The following is a 15298-nucleotide window of genomic DNA, read 5'->3' as shown; positions in this document are numbered from 1 at the left end:
TTGCGATTAGAATGGCTGGGTTTAAATAAAAAATATAAGGGCTCAGCAAGGTGAGTTCATGTGAGAGGAATGTACATTTTTATTCATTTTATTTATTTATTTGACATTTGTTTATCGGAGTGGTCTGACTTGAGTCTACAGAACCCATTTTCAGCTGAGGCCTGGGGGATAAAAGCTCCACATACAGAACAAATACAGTATAATTCAATACAATACAAATGACCTTGCAAATACTATACAAAAATAAGTTGAAAGAAACTATGTTGTAAGATTACACATCTAAACAGTTCTATAGAGTTAAAATATAAATAGTAATAGTCACACTCACCATATACATAGCCTATGAGTAGACAGTGTCCAAAAGTAGTATGTTTTTCAGAGCAATGGACTGAATTAAAGGGAATATGTTTTGGTAGCAAAGATATTACTTTGCAAGGATGCAGAAGGAACAGGAAATGAAATTCATGGGTGCAATACTTTATTGCAGTTATGGGGTTATGTCTGTGTAGAACAGAGGTGAGTACAGCTTAGCTATGATTAGCTATTTACTGGTGGATTATAATTCTTTGAATTTGTTTCATAGCTGATATAAGATTTAGGAGAATTTCAAAAGTTTAGGTATTAGGTTGATAGGGTGGCCACGGTGGTGCAGCGTTTAGCATTGCTGCCTCACAGCAAGAGGTTCTCTGGTTCGATCCTCGGCTGGGGTGCCTTCTGTGTGGACTCTGCATGTCCTCCCTGTGGTTGCCTGGGTTTCCTCCGGGTACTCCGGTTTCCTCCCACATCCCAAAGACATGCTGTAGGTGGATTGGACACTCTAAATTGGCCCTAGGTGTGAGTGTGTGCCTTCTGTGGAAGGTTGGGCGCTGGGCTGGCAACTTGACATCATAAAACTCCACTGCCAATCATGAGTGGACAGGTGATCCACTGTGGTGACCCCTAACTGGGAAAAGCTGAAAGAAGAAGAAGAAGGTATTAGGTTGATAAAAAGATGTATGCTTTTTGGAAAGTAATAGATTGGATGATAAGAAAAACAAATATGGGGGGGCCATGATTTATATTTATTAGTGGAGGAAAGTTAGCTTATGGAAACTTTTCGAAGAAGTTGAGTAGTACTGGAATAGTTTAAAAAGTATAATTTGATCATAAGAAAAAAAGTACTGTTTGGAACCAGGGTAGAATAGTTTAACTAGAGAGATTGGGGATTCTATAACATGTAGAAGAAGTAGAACACAATGAGTGAAGTATCTTGTTTTTTCTGTGGTATTCATTTCCCAGTAAACTGCCTGTGAAAGTAACAATGAAGTATAAAGCAGTATTTTTTTAAAGGGATACAGTGTGTAGGAAACAGCACTGAGTGATTTGTTTTTTTAGCTTGTGGTAGAAAATGATGATTTTGGAATTTAGAAACAAAAGAATTACAGTGCTTCAAACTAAACTGTTTAATTCCAAAATGTATTCTGTGTGATTATAAGTACATTTCTTTTAAGAAAAGAAACAGTTTTCACATGCAGGTGATGTTTTGTGTTGAACTTATGGAAGGGCCATTCTAATGATACATTACATGGTAACAAAAGGGTCGGTAACAAGAAACTGGCATATGTGAGAGACTAGGTTATAAGAAAGTACTGATCAGGTGTAATAAGTTAATTAAATATTGCAATCAGGATTACACTTTCTTTTTTGTGACACTTTAGTGTTGCATCTTTTTTCTGGCTATAAATGGTTGAAGATATGTTTGTTTTTGCTATTCAGTTTCTGTTTTGATGATTGTTAATAAACACACCACTACTGCTTTTGTTAAGTGCTTCAGGATCATTGTTATCTATTTGAGCATGCCCATTTGTCTGCATACCACTGAAAGTAATGGAAAATGAATTCAAGCAACTTGTGTGGGAATAGAATCCACAGCCTTGTGATCTTCCGTACATCACAGCTAAATGTTATACCCTTTAGGAATATGGACACTACGCACCCCTCCCCCATCTCCTATCTCCACTGAACCTCTTCAATAACTCAGAGGAGACCAATTTGTTCTTTTTGGTGCAAGGGCCAGTCATGTCCAGGCAAGGTGAGAGTCCTACAGTCATTTTATTACTGCCACAGAAGCCTAATTATCCCATTTATTCCTCCTCTGATGACCGTCAGGTGGTGGGTAGTTGTTGAATAGAGCTGTCTTCCCTCATCTTAGATTTCCAAACCCCCCTGGCAACTCCCTTGAGTTTCATAATGCTGCCTACTTTTGTGAAGCAGCTATGTCTCTACATACATGGTATTCCCTGGGATGCTGCTGTGTAGGGTATTGCTTAGCAGTATGTGCTTGACAGGCTTGTGCTCCCTAGGTATAACACGGAGTGCATTAAGTGTCACCCCAGTGGCAAACCAGAACCTCCTCCATAGGTGGGCAAGGCACCGGCAGCTACTCACACCCATACTCCTTGTCCCATCCCCTCCAGCACCTATGCTGCCATTAACCAAATACTAGTTAGCTGAGTTACTGCAAGACTAATATGTGTTTGGGTAAAGGAGCTGTTTGTGAATTAAATGATTGGCCCATCTGTTTAATGTTTTTGTACTGGCTTTGCAAGACGAATGTGTATTTGTGTGAAACTAGCTAGAATCCAAGCTGTGATTATTGTTTCTGTGCAACCAAAATAAAGTAAGGTAACCATTATTATTATTTTTAATCTTGTCAGGGTCAAACTACATACTTTAAGAAAGCTAGTGGGTATGAGGGCTGTTCATAGATGCAATGATTTGCCCTGCTGTTTGCTGTTATAACTTTACAGACTAATACATATCTGAATGAAGCAAATGGAATACAGGCTGTAACAACTGTTTCTGTGCAGCAGAAATGCATTAATGTAACCATTATTTTCTTTTTTTATCCTGGTAAGGTTAAATCAGATATTGTGCGCATGTAATAGGAATGGGGGGCTGTCTATGAATGAAGTGGTTGGCACTGCTGTTTGCTGCTGTTTTCTAACTTTGCAGGAATAGTGCATCATCATCATCTTTCGGCTGATGTTCATCGTGTTACCCTGCTGCAGTCATCACACTTGGGTTATCCTGCCGTCAGGCGGTCCTGCAGTCGGCCCGAGTTCCAAAGTCTTGGTCCGGCGTCGGTTGCTGTCCGTTCTTCCCTGACGTCAGTGTGCCAGGGGTATGTAAGAGGCATCCAACGCCATTTTCTTCAGTCTTTCTTGCCGCACGGTACCCGAAGCAGAAGAAGTTCGCAAGTGCCGGTCGGCCGACACCTGAGATTTTCGATTCGAATTTCAGTCCAAAGTCTTCAATAAAGCTAAGTACCCCATTGGGGAACCTTTTCTTGCCTCAGTCCGATGTCAGAAAAAGTTAACAATTGCATTTCTTGTGGGAAGCAAATACCTCATAAGGACTTCCATTCTTATTGTATTCCTTGCCTAGGCCCATACCATGACGTCACAGGTTGTCGGTTTTGTGCTAGGTTTAATAAACGAACTATCAAACGCTGTTTTGACTTCGTACGACATTACTTTGGTAGAAAATTTAATTATATCATGCCGTCGAAGCAGCCGATGACTGGCATGCATAAAAAACACAAGGATAAGGACAGGCAGCCTAGGAACAAGCCAGACTCCGAGGCCTCTGCTGGGCCTGTCGCCGGTTCTCCGGTTTTCAGTGAGGCACCTACGCAGCCCCTGACGACTGCAGAATTGGAACCCCAGACAGCTGCGGATTCTCAAGCGGAGTCTACTAGGCCGACGCAGCCATCTTCATTAGGCCCTTCTGACACCAGAGCCGAAGGAGACCCCGGTGCAGTGGAAACACCTTCGGTTGCAGAAGGTGTCTTCAGACCGACTACACTCACCATTAAATCTTATGCTAAGCTTAAACCTCCTTTAAAACCAAAAAAGACTGTACATCAGTCTACAGTTCAAGGTCTCATTCCTAAGAAACAGATGCTTAAGATGGCTGAAGATTTGATTACCCTAATCAGGGGTTACCATCCCCCTCCAGATAAAAGACCAAGACAAGAGGAGGATTATGCCTCCTCTGACCAGGTTTCAATTTCCTCACATTCTTCTGAGGAACAGGATTACACTTTTCCCCCTTATGAAGACTCTGATGCTGAAGACTCTATTCCCTCAGCATCTCCCCCTGAAGACTACTCCTTTGGGGAAACTTTACATACCATGAGGGAACATTTCCACTGGGAAGGCCAGGACTACTCTGATTCTAAGAAAAGACTCCGAGAGTTCCTTTTACTACCCCAGCACAGACCACTTGCTATCCCTCCAGTTTTAGATATTGTGGATGATGTTTACTTGGAGTCTAGTCTAAATCCAGACTCTCTACCTCCTGCTCCAGCCAAACCAGACGGATACTACAGAGTACCTGACTCACACAAATTCCTTTATAAAAGCCCTGTGGCTGACCCAGAAACAATTTCCCAGGGTCCCAAGGGGGCTAAAGCTTCTATGGCTAAAAATCCTGTGCCCTCTGAAAGGGATTCCAGAGCCCTAGATAGATGGGGAAAGAAAATATACACCTCAGCAATTCTGGCTATGAGAGCATTAAATTGTCAGTTTCACATGCTGAAATATCAGCAATTCCTAATGTCTCAGTTAAAACAAAAAATGAGCACACATACTAAACAGTCTGAATTCAAGGAAATGCAGGATCTGTTGCATGCAGCTGAACAGGTGGGCAAACATACTTTACAATGTGGATTTGATTCATTGGAAGCTTCCTGTAGAGCAGCTGTTACTGGGTCTGTCATACGTAGACATGCTTGGTTAAAAGAACAAACCCTACCTGATCATGTTAAAGCAAAATTATTGGATGCACCTTTACAGCAGGATGTATTATTTGGTGTCAAAGCAGAAGAGGTTTTAAAGAAAACGGAGGATAAGGCAAAGTCTATGCAGACGGTCAAGGATTTTTTACAGGTACAACCCCCTCGTTTCCGCAGAAATTGCCCAACAGAAAACTGGTCCTTTCCAGCTTCTGACAGATCACAGAGGGGCAAATACAGGCGCCAAGGGGCAGAGGTCAGTCACAAGGCCCTTACAAACCTCGCCAATGGGGTACTGCTACCCAGAAAGGAGGAGAAGACAGGCCCCAAGCTAGCAGAAGACAAACACAATGACTCAATCCTCAAACTACCAAGCAAATCTCTCCTGGCAGCTCCCTTGGGAGGAAAATTAGCATTTTTTGCAGACAACTGGCACATCATCACAAAAGACAAATGGGTCCTAAACATTGTCTCACAAGGATACAGATTCCACTTTCATACCTTGCCAAGGATAAAAGGAATGCCAAACCTGCCACCAAATCAATGGGCAGAGGCACAAAAACAAATTACAGCTCTCATGGACATGAGAGCCATTCAGCAGGTACCTACACAGGAGCAAGGACAAGGATTTTACTCAAGACTCTTTCTAGTCCCAAGAAAAGACAAAGCATGGAGACCCATTCTGGATCTTTCAATTCTGAACACCTATCTGCAAGTACCAAAATTCAAGATGCTAACACTACAGCAGCTTCTTCCCATGCTGGGCAAGAATGCTTGACTAGTAACGCTGGACCTCAAGGAGGCATACCTGCATGTCCCTATCAGACAAAATTGCAGAAGATACCTCCGCTTCATTGCAGGTTCAATGCATTATCAATTCTCTGCACTGCCCTTTGGCTTATCTACTGCACCCAGGGTCTTCACAAAATGCCTGGCACCAGTAATTACATACTGCAGACAAAGAGGAATTCAAATATACCCATACCTGGATGACAGCCTTATTCAACCAGAAAGCAAGGACATTCTTTTAAAGCATCTGGCATTTGTCAAGCACTTTCTAAGTTGCCTAGGGTACACAGTAAACGAAAAGAAATCAAAACTAGTGCCCTCACAAAACATAATATTCCTGGGTGCCAGCTTGAATACAACGGCCCAGATGGCTTATCTCACGCCAGACAAGCAACAACAGCTGACTCAATATTTCAAAATAATGGCAACAAAGACCCAACTCCTTGCAAGAAAAATTCTGCAGGCCTTGGGATTCATGGCATCTTGCATACTACTAATACCATTTGCAAAACTGCAAATGAGGAAATTACAATGGTACCTGAAAAGCATATGGACTCAGCACAGCCATAGCTTGGAAACAATGATACCACTCATTCCCTGCCTTCAACAGGAGTTTCTATGGTGGGCACAGGCATTCAACCTCAACAAGGGTCAGCCTTTCACCTTACCCACAGCCAGGCAAACTATGACAACAGATGCATCGGACTATGCCTGGGGAGCACACATGGCAGGACAGTGCATTCAGGGCAAATGGACTACAGATCAAAGGCATCTGCATATCAATCAAAAAGAAATGCTAACAGTACAGAATGCCCCAATAGCTTTCAAGGACCTCTTACACCCAGGACAACTAATAATAAAGAAGGACAATACCACAGTAATGTGGTACATAAACAAGCAAGGGGGCACACATTCCTACCCTCTATGCAGGCAAGCAATGACCTTGTGGAACACAGCACTGTCTTACCAGGTTCAATTACAAGCACAATTCCTGCCAGGAAAGAAAAACACATTGGCAGACGACCTAAGCAGAAACATCATGGATCCACACGAGTGGAAACTAGATCCACAAGTATTTGCAATGATAGCTCAAAAATGGGGACGCCCAGACATAAATCTGTTTGCCAGCCCCCAAAACAACCAACTTCAAAAATTTTGCACAAGGACATTTCATCCACAAGCTTGGAAAGTGGACGCCCTCTCATTCAGTTGGAAAACATTAACAGTGTATGCCTTTCCTCCACTACCTCTTCTAGCAAAGGTACTGCGGAAAGTCAGATTAGAGAGGCCACAAATGATGCTCATTGCACCAGACTGGCCATGCCAGCATTGGTATCCAATTCTAAGGAACATGGCCCACGGCCCACCATGGATTTTACCACAAATTCTTCACCTGCTCACCCAGCGAGACAATCAGATTCTACACAGCCAGCTCAAGACTTTAAACCTGGCTACATGGCAAATTACCTAAGCAACCAGCCAACACCTCTATCCAAAGCTGTTATGGATGTCATTCTGGAGGCCAGGAGGCCCAGCACCAGGAAAACCTATTCAGACAAATGGAAAATCCCCTTGATCCAAACATTCCTCAGATTCTACAATATTTAACTGAGATGTTGCACAAAGGACTTTCCTTTTCATCTATTAAGATCCACGCCTCAGCAATTTCAGCTCATTACAACACGGATCCTCCTTTATTCTCACATCCACTCCTAAGACAGTACCTCAGAGGGGCTAAGAACATAAGACTGCCAAGGACAGCACCAACACCTACTTGGGATCTCAACTTTGTTCTGGAAAAGCTTACACTGCCGCCCTTTGAACCAGCTTTTTAAGGTGATTTAAAATTTCTTTCTTGGAAAACTGCCCTGCTACTAGCAATAACCTCAGCTAGAAGTGTCTCAGAGCTACAGGCACTAATGGCAGTGGAGCCTTTCCTCATTTTTCATCAAGACAAGAGTCTCTCTACGAACTAACCCTTCCTTTATGCCAAAGGTGGTATCCTGTGTGGCCCTAAACCAAACCATTCATTTGCCCACCTTTTTCCCAAATCCTCAGAACAAAGGAGAAAGACTCCTGCACTCTTTGGACATTCACAGGCAATTACGTTACTACTTGGATAAAACTAAGGCTTTCAGAAAATCTGACCAGTTCTTTGTAGCCTATGCTGCAGGATCACAAGGAAAAGCTATCTCAAAACAGACCATTTCTAAATGGATAGGGCATTGCATACGTTTCTGCTACATGCATCATGGGAAACCGGTACCTGCTAACATTAGGTCCCACTCCACCAAGGCTACAGCTACATCAGCAGCCTTTCTCAGGGGAGTGCCAACCAAGGATATTCTGGAAGCTGCAACCTGGAGTTCAGTGCACACCTTCACCAAACACTATCACTTACCTCTATATTCTAAGACTAGAGCTGGTTTTGCCACTGCAGTTTTGCAGGGCCTACTAGCTTCTTCTAACCCTGTTTAACTCCACCACCCATCCTTAGCTTTGGGATTCAACCCAAGTGTGATGACTGCAGCAGGGTAACACGATGAACATAGTACAGTTTTGTACCTACCATAAATGTAGATGTTCGAGTGCTCACCCTGCTGCAGTCCAGGTTACTCTCCCTCCATCCCCTCTGAACTAGCTGAACTTATTTATACCACTTTATCCTATACAACCTCTGTGGTGTATTTGCTTGTGCCTGAAGGTATTGTTTTATTTTTGTATAGCTATATATATATATATATATATATATATATATATATATATATATATATTGCCTACCTATTGGGGGCACCTGACATCTGGGGCAAGAAAAACTGAAGAAAATGGCGTTGGATGCCTCTTATATACCCCTGGCACACTGACGTCAGGGAAGAAGCGACAGCAACCGACGCCGGACCAAGACTTTGGAACTCGGGCCAACTGCGGGACTGCCTGACGGCAGGATAACCCAAGTGTGATGACTGCAGCAGGATGAACACTCGAACATCTACATTTATGGTAGGTACAAAACTGTACTTTCCCGTTAGGGGACGCCACAGCGGATCATCTGTTTCCATTTCTTCCTGTCCTCTGCATCTTGCTCTGTCACACCAGCCACCTGCATGTCCTCTCTCACGATATCCATAAATCTTTTCTTAGGCCTTCCTCTTTTGCTGTTACCTGGTAGCTTCATCCTTAGCATCTTTTTCCCAATATACTCAGCATCCCTCCTCAGCACATGTCCAAACCAATGTAATCTTGCCTCTCTGGCTTTGTCTCCAAACCTTCCAACATGGGCTGACCCTCTAATATACTTATTCCTAATCCTGTCCACCCTCGTCACACCCAGTGCAAATCTTAGCATCTTTAACTCTGCCACATCCATCTCTAACTCCTGCCTTTTTGTCAATGCCACTGTCTCCAACCCATATAACATAGCTGGTCTCACTACCCTCTTGTAGACCTTCCCTTTCACTCTTACTGGTACTCGTCTGTCACAAATCACTCCTGACACTCTTCTCCACCCAATCCATCCTGCCTGTACTCTCTTCTTCACCTCTCTTCCACACTCACCATTACTCTGAACTATTGATCCCAAGTATTTAAACTCATCCACCTTCGCCACCTCTACTCCTTGCATCCTCACCGTTCCTCTATCCTCCCTCTCATTCACACACATATATTCTGTCTTAGTCCTGCTGACCTTCATTCCTCTTCTCTCTAGAGCGTATCTCCATCTCTCCAGGGTCTCCTCCAGCTGTTCCCTACTCTCACTACAGATCACAATGTCATCTGCAAACATCATAGTCCATGGGGACTCCTGTCTGATCTTGTCTGTCAACCTGTCCATCACCATTGCAAGTAAGAAAGGGCTCAGAGCTGATCCTTGATGTAATTCCACCTCCACCTTAAAGACATCCGTCACTCCCACCGCAGACCTCACCACTGTCACACGACCCTCGTACATATCCTGTACCACTCTTACATACTTCTCTGACACTCCCGACTTCCTCATACAATATCACAACTCCTCTCTAGGCACCTTGTCATATGCTTTCTCTCTAAGTCTACAAAAACACAATGCAACTCCTTCTGACCTTCTCTGTACTTCTCCATCAGCACTCTCAGAGCAAACATCGCATCTCATCGCATCGCATGCAGGAATAGTGCATATTAGGGTGAAACATGCTAGAATCCAAGATGTTACTACTGTTTTCTTTTTAGCAAAATATATGAATGAAATCATTATTATTAATTTTAATCCTGTTGGGGCCAAATTAGATAATTTAGGTAGGCAATGGATATGAGGGCTGTTTTGTGGGTGAAATGATTGCCCTTATGTTTTGCTGTTTTAATTCTGGCTTTTCAGAACTAGGGTGTGCTTGGGTGACACAAGCTGGAATACAGCCTATGACTACTGTTTATTTGAGAAAAAATACATTAATGTAAGCATTCTTTTCGGTTTTCTTTTTTAACCTGGCAGATCATACCAGATAATTTAGGCTGTAAATGAGATGATCGATCCTATAATTTTGTTGTAATTCTGGCTTTACAGGACTTGTGAAGCAAGCTGGAATACAAATTGTGATTACTGCTTCTGTGAAACAAACAAAAAATACATCAATAATAATTATTTCTTATTTTGGCAGGGTGAAAAAATACTTTGGTAGGGAATGGGTATGGATGCCGTTTGTGGATGAAATAATTGGCCTTAAACTCTAAAAAGACATATTTTGTGCTCTGCTGGGGAAAGCTTTTTGTGTTGTTACTTTTTGCATAAATTGAATGGGATGTGTATGGATTCATGCAGAAGTCTATGCCTCTAGTTTATAGTTGATAGTCCAGCTATGGAACTAGTGACCAGTAATACCCACCCATTACCATAGCAGTTAGTTCAGAAAGTTACACTCCCCAGAAAGAAATTCTCCATCTCAGGAGACAGGTGGGAAAGAGCATTACGATATGGGGAGCATTCAAAGTTCATCAAGGAGACTGAAACTAATGGAGGCAACTGTAAATGAGGTTGGATAGCTGCCACTGCGTGCAATTCACTGTAGTTATACAAGTTTCTGTTACTGGTAGACATGTTGTTGAAGTTCTTTGAGTGGGGAGGCTCTGAGATATGCGGCCTATACCGTGCCTTGTAATCTAGCAGTTTTCTGTTAGTTAATGAGCAGTCTCCCTTACTGATTACTGCGTACATAATGATTGGCCCTGGTGTGGAGGAGCTAGAAGGAATACCAGACAGAAACTTGTCCTTCACTTGGCTGGGGGCCAACTGAGACTGTAGATTTAATGTTGGATTTTATTGGATTTAAAACAGTCTGTTAAGCTAAGATTTTAAAAGAAAGGTTTAGGTCACTGCCCATGCCAGTTTGGCCTATTTGTAGTCTGTAAGCCTCAGTAAGGGTATTTATTTTGTGGATTTAGAAATAGTTACATAAAGATGACAAGGAAGGTGAAATTCTTGAGATCCCACTGGTCTGTTCCTCTTACAATTTGTGGGTTTCAGGCAAATCACTGAGGATTGAAGTCACTAAATAATGGTACACATTTGAGTTTCAGACTTTATATCCTTCAGAAAATGCATGCTAGCACAAAACCTGTTATTCTAGCAACTTTCTAAGATTATAATAGCAATGAAATCAACCCTGTTTTTTGGGGCCTTTGCCCCCCCCCCCCCCAATGTTTTAGGCTTTATCTAGGTGTCTTGTGCTAAGAGGTTGAGAAATATGTTCATCATTACTGTCGATTTGCCAAGGTATTAATTAATATGATCAGTTTTGATGAAAAAGATAAAATGGGATTGGTGCATTTTATTCAAATTAGGAGTTCAAAGCTCACAAATCTGTATAAAGCAGCAATGAAAATTCAGGTTAAAGAGTCGGAATGAAACAAATGGAAAAAAAGTGATTTGTGATTCAGAATGTTTTGACATATAATGGAATGTTGTGCATTTCTAAACTGCCTCAATTTATGTTTTGCAGGCATGGAAGAAGCGTTGGTTCATTCTTCGCAGTGGTCGGATGAGTGGAGACCCAGATGTACTAGAATACTACAAAAATGACCACTCAAAGAAACCGATCCGTGTAATTAACCTCAACTTCTGTGAACAGGTAGACTCAGGGCTTCGCTTCAACAAAAAGGAACTGCAGGATAGCTACGTGTTCGACATCAAGACCAGTGACCGGACATTTTACCTTGTAGCTGAGACAGAAGAGGAGATGAATAAGTGGGTCCGTTCCATCTGCCTGATTTGTGGTTTCAACCAGTCAGAAGATAATACAGGTACCAAACATCCCTAAACAAGAGTTACAGTTGTTTTAACTGGTTCAAAGTTTAAATCTGGTGTTAGCAGATCACAGACTGCCTGCAGTTTTAAGTAAATTAAAAAAAAATATTATCAATGTAAATCAGACAAGAGGAATGGTATTTGTGCAGAAATGTCTTGCTGTGTTTTATATATTGTTGAGTTATGTTTTTATCTCTGTGAATGAAGTACTAAAGATGCATTTAAGCCTACCTATTGCAGTGGTAAATCCTCACATTTTAGACAGCAGCACTTGATAAATGAGACTTGAGCACTTCCTGATACTGCAAAAATAGGCTGCAAATGCTGAGCCATGGTAAAGTGCTGTTTAACTAGCTTGAGTTGCAAGACAGTGAGGAAGAAATGTTGTCCTCATTTGCTCCTGTAAACATCAAGTACTTAGTGTTACTGCTGTTATGTTAAGCTCAGGACAGCACTACACTGATACTAAACATGATATTAAACCTCTAAAGTGGTGGTAGATGCTAGTAACTGCAGTGCAGAATCAGGGAGTCAAAATCAATGCAAGATGGCAAGACTTATGAAATTTAAAAAAACTTATTTATCTAACAGTACTTCATGTATCTTATCCATTTTGTTCAAGATGAGCTTTTATATTTCCTGCATGTAGTTCTTTTTTCCGATTTTGAAGATTTTAAAAGTATAGAAGACAACATACTAATGTGAAGATAAGCAGAAAATTGTGAAATATGCTAAACCTTCTCCTACTTTGGAATCACTGTCACATGATAAACTATGAGAATTTATTGCTCAGCCCTGAGAACGCATGTGCTATTTCATTTATTTCCATAAGGACTTTGGCCCAGTGGGATCTACCAGGTGAACCAAATACAAAAAAAAAGAATCTTGTTCTTCTTTGTCTAATCATACAGAGATGATAATGTTGCCTTTCTTTAGAGACTGCTTGGTGCCATCTTACCGTTTTGAGGGCATGGGCAGATTAAATGCGCAAATCTTTTGCCAAACTCTGTAAGCCTACAGAATCATGACTTTGGCCATCTATGTATCAGTTAGTAGTTCATTCTACCGAATGGGTAAGAAATGCCCTTTTCTGTGAGGCATGCAATATGTAAGTACTGAAGGACCGAGATTAGTTTTGTAGAAACTCTTTCCCATTTGCTGAGATGCTGATTGCCCAGAAACAGTGAGTGAAGTAATGGTTGTCTGTTCTTTCTTGTGGAGTAAACTCCATTTCATGATTTTAGTAGCCTCCATAATTAATTTCAGAAGTAATGAGTCACAGGGTCTTTTTGCTGAGTGCAAATGAGGAAATAATCTGAAGGATTCTCTTACTAGCAGACCATGTCAGTGAAACAGCATTAAGCAGATGCTGCTTTAATGAAAGTGTTTGTGCAGAAATTTATAGTCATATAAAGAAAGTCAACTGCCATCCTGAAAAAGACTTTTTGTGTGTGTTATATTTTACTGACTTCAAAGTGCAGTGACCTTTGTTGGTTTGCCTGTGTGCTATGTAACCATTTTCTTCACATTGTCATTCAATTTCACTTATGAATGCTTACATGTCAGGTGTTCAGTGAATGCACTTGACACTCCTTGGGTTTATCAAATTATTCTTGTCGCTTTTCACTCTGATTACCATTTGTCTCTTTTTGGGGGTTTTATGTGGTACTTCAAAGTACCCAGCAACTGCCTGTAACAAAATCAATACTTTTAGAATGTAGTAGGGGCTCCAAAACTGAAAACACATTTTAAAACTAGGCATAGCATGTGCAGCTTAAAGTGTTGCTGTCCAGTTCAGGACTCATTTGTATCCATATCTCCAGGTGGTTGTATTTCTGAGATTATACATTTTTATTGGTTATTGTTGATGAACATTGTAGTGCATTTGCAACCTTTTCTTTGGTTATTGTTGATTAATGCTGCAGTATATTTGCCATCTTTTATTTGGCTATTGTTGATTAATGCCGCAGTGCATTTGCAATCTTTTCTTTGGTTTCTTATCTGTACATACTTAATGGAAGTTTCCTGCATGGTAAGCCTCTCGCTATGCATGCATGTTACAGAGTAAGAAACCCTGATGTTTACTGATGGAAGACCCTGTCCCACTGTCTCAGCGGTTTGCTTTTACAGCTTTCACTTCACGTATTTATACTTCTCTTTGGCTTTGACTGTGGTGTTTACTAATCTACTCAGGAAATGTGGTTTTAAATAAACACTTGGCACAAGATAAGGACATTGCCTAGAAAATTTGTGCAGGCAGTTCTCTATAAGAATTTAACTTTATTTATGATGTAACTGAAAATATATATAGCACAAATTTAAAATGTAATTCCTTTACCATTAGAAAGATGATAACACACCCCAAATATTTTTTAATGATAGACTGGAGACAAAGCTATAATTAAAAAGTTGAGCATTACAAAAACAGAAAAGTGTATGCAGATAAGACAAACATTCCATAGAGTAAGAGAAAGTTACTCATGTAGCAAAATATTTGTTTATAACTGGATGAAAATTTTTGGCGTTTTTTTGGCATTTGTCTATTTGTTAGGCAAAGTCCTAAAACAATCGGTCAGAGAAGTAACTTCTAGAGCAAAAATACTTCCAGACGCTGTTTAACGAGAAATTATTTACAGCTTCAAGCATTCATCTCTTATACTGTACAGCTGTTGCCAAAATATTTTGCTGTCTACTGTCATATCTAAGAAACAATACAATATATTTTGATAAGATTAGATATGAGTGCAAAAGTGATTCTGACTATACTAGCACTAGTGATCATACTTTTGCCAGCTTCAGTACAGGAACAGAAGGGCAATTTTTGATAAATAAAATCAGTATCCACATTTCTTACTTTAAATAACTGTAAATATAAGTCCAGCCAGTGATATCACACTTTTCTGCTGCTTGGTATCGACTGTGTAAACACAGCAGTATCTGCAGGAGCCCGAACACCAAATGGCTATTGTCAGCATCCGATGTCACTTTCTTAATGAGCATGCTCATTGACATAGTCCCCAGCTCTTCTTTAGACCTGGCACTGTCTAGATTTTTTACTACATTAGGAAAACATCTAGACAGTGCCAGGGTTAAAGAAGAACTGTGGAGTATGCCAATGAGCATGTCCTTTCTGCCTGAAGGGTTAGAAAGTAGCCTGTATGCAAATGAGAGCCAAAAATATTGCACAGATCCTGAAAGACTGGCCTGGACCAGACAGTCAGGACATTACAATGGTGATCCTTTGCTCCTGCTTTATTGGGGAACCACTTGTTAAGCATTTTTATCCCTACTGCCTGCTAACTATCCGCTCCAGTTACGTTTAACCAGACCCATATTTCCCTGGTGGGGTCAGTTGTCAGTTGTGGGAGACTGTCATACAAGTAGCCATCAAGCTTTTGGCATTTTATGGTGCTAACCCACTCCACCTAGTGGCTAAATGCACATCTGCAGATGCAGGG

General features: G+C 41.1%; 1 protein-coding gene across 1 annotated transcript in view; it reads left to right on the top strand.

Moving 5' to 3' along the window:
• Nucleotides 1-15298, top strand: part of GAB2 (GRB2 associated binding protein 2) — a 1426812-nt gene that overhangs the window by 720270 nt on the left and 691244 nt on the right. The window contains exon 2 of the mRNA XM_044071312.1: nt 11536-11836. Coding sequence (XP_043927247.1) covers nt 11536-11836 — 301 coding nt within the window. The remainder of the gene's footprint in view (nt 1-11535; nt 11837-15298) is intronic.

Source organism: Protopterus annectens, chromosome 5.part0, assembly GCF_019279795.1.
Source record: "Protopterus annectens isolate FY-2018-M chromosome 5.part0, PAN1.0, whole genome shotgun sequence".
NCBI lineage: Eukaryota > Metazoa > Chordata > Ceratodontiformes > Protopteridae > Protopterus > Protopterus annectens.
The sequence above is the reverse complement of the archived record's forward strand: the minus strand, read 5'-3'. Positions and strand labels throughout refer to the sequence as shown.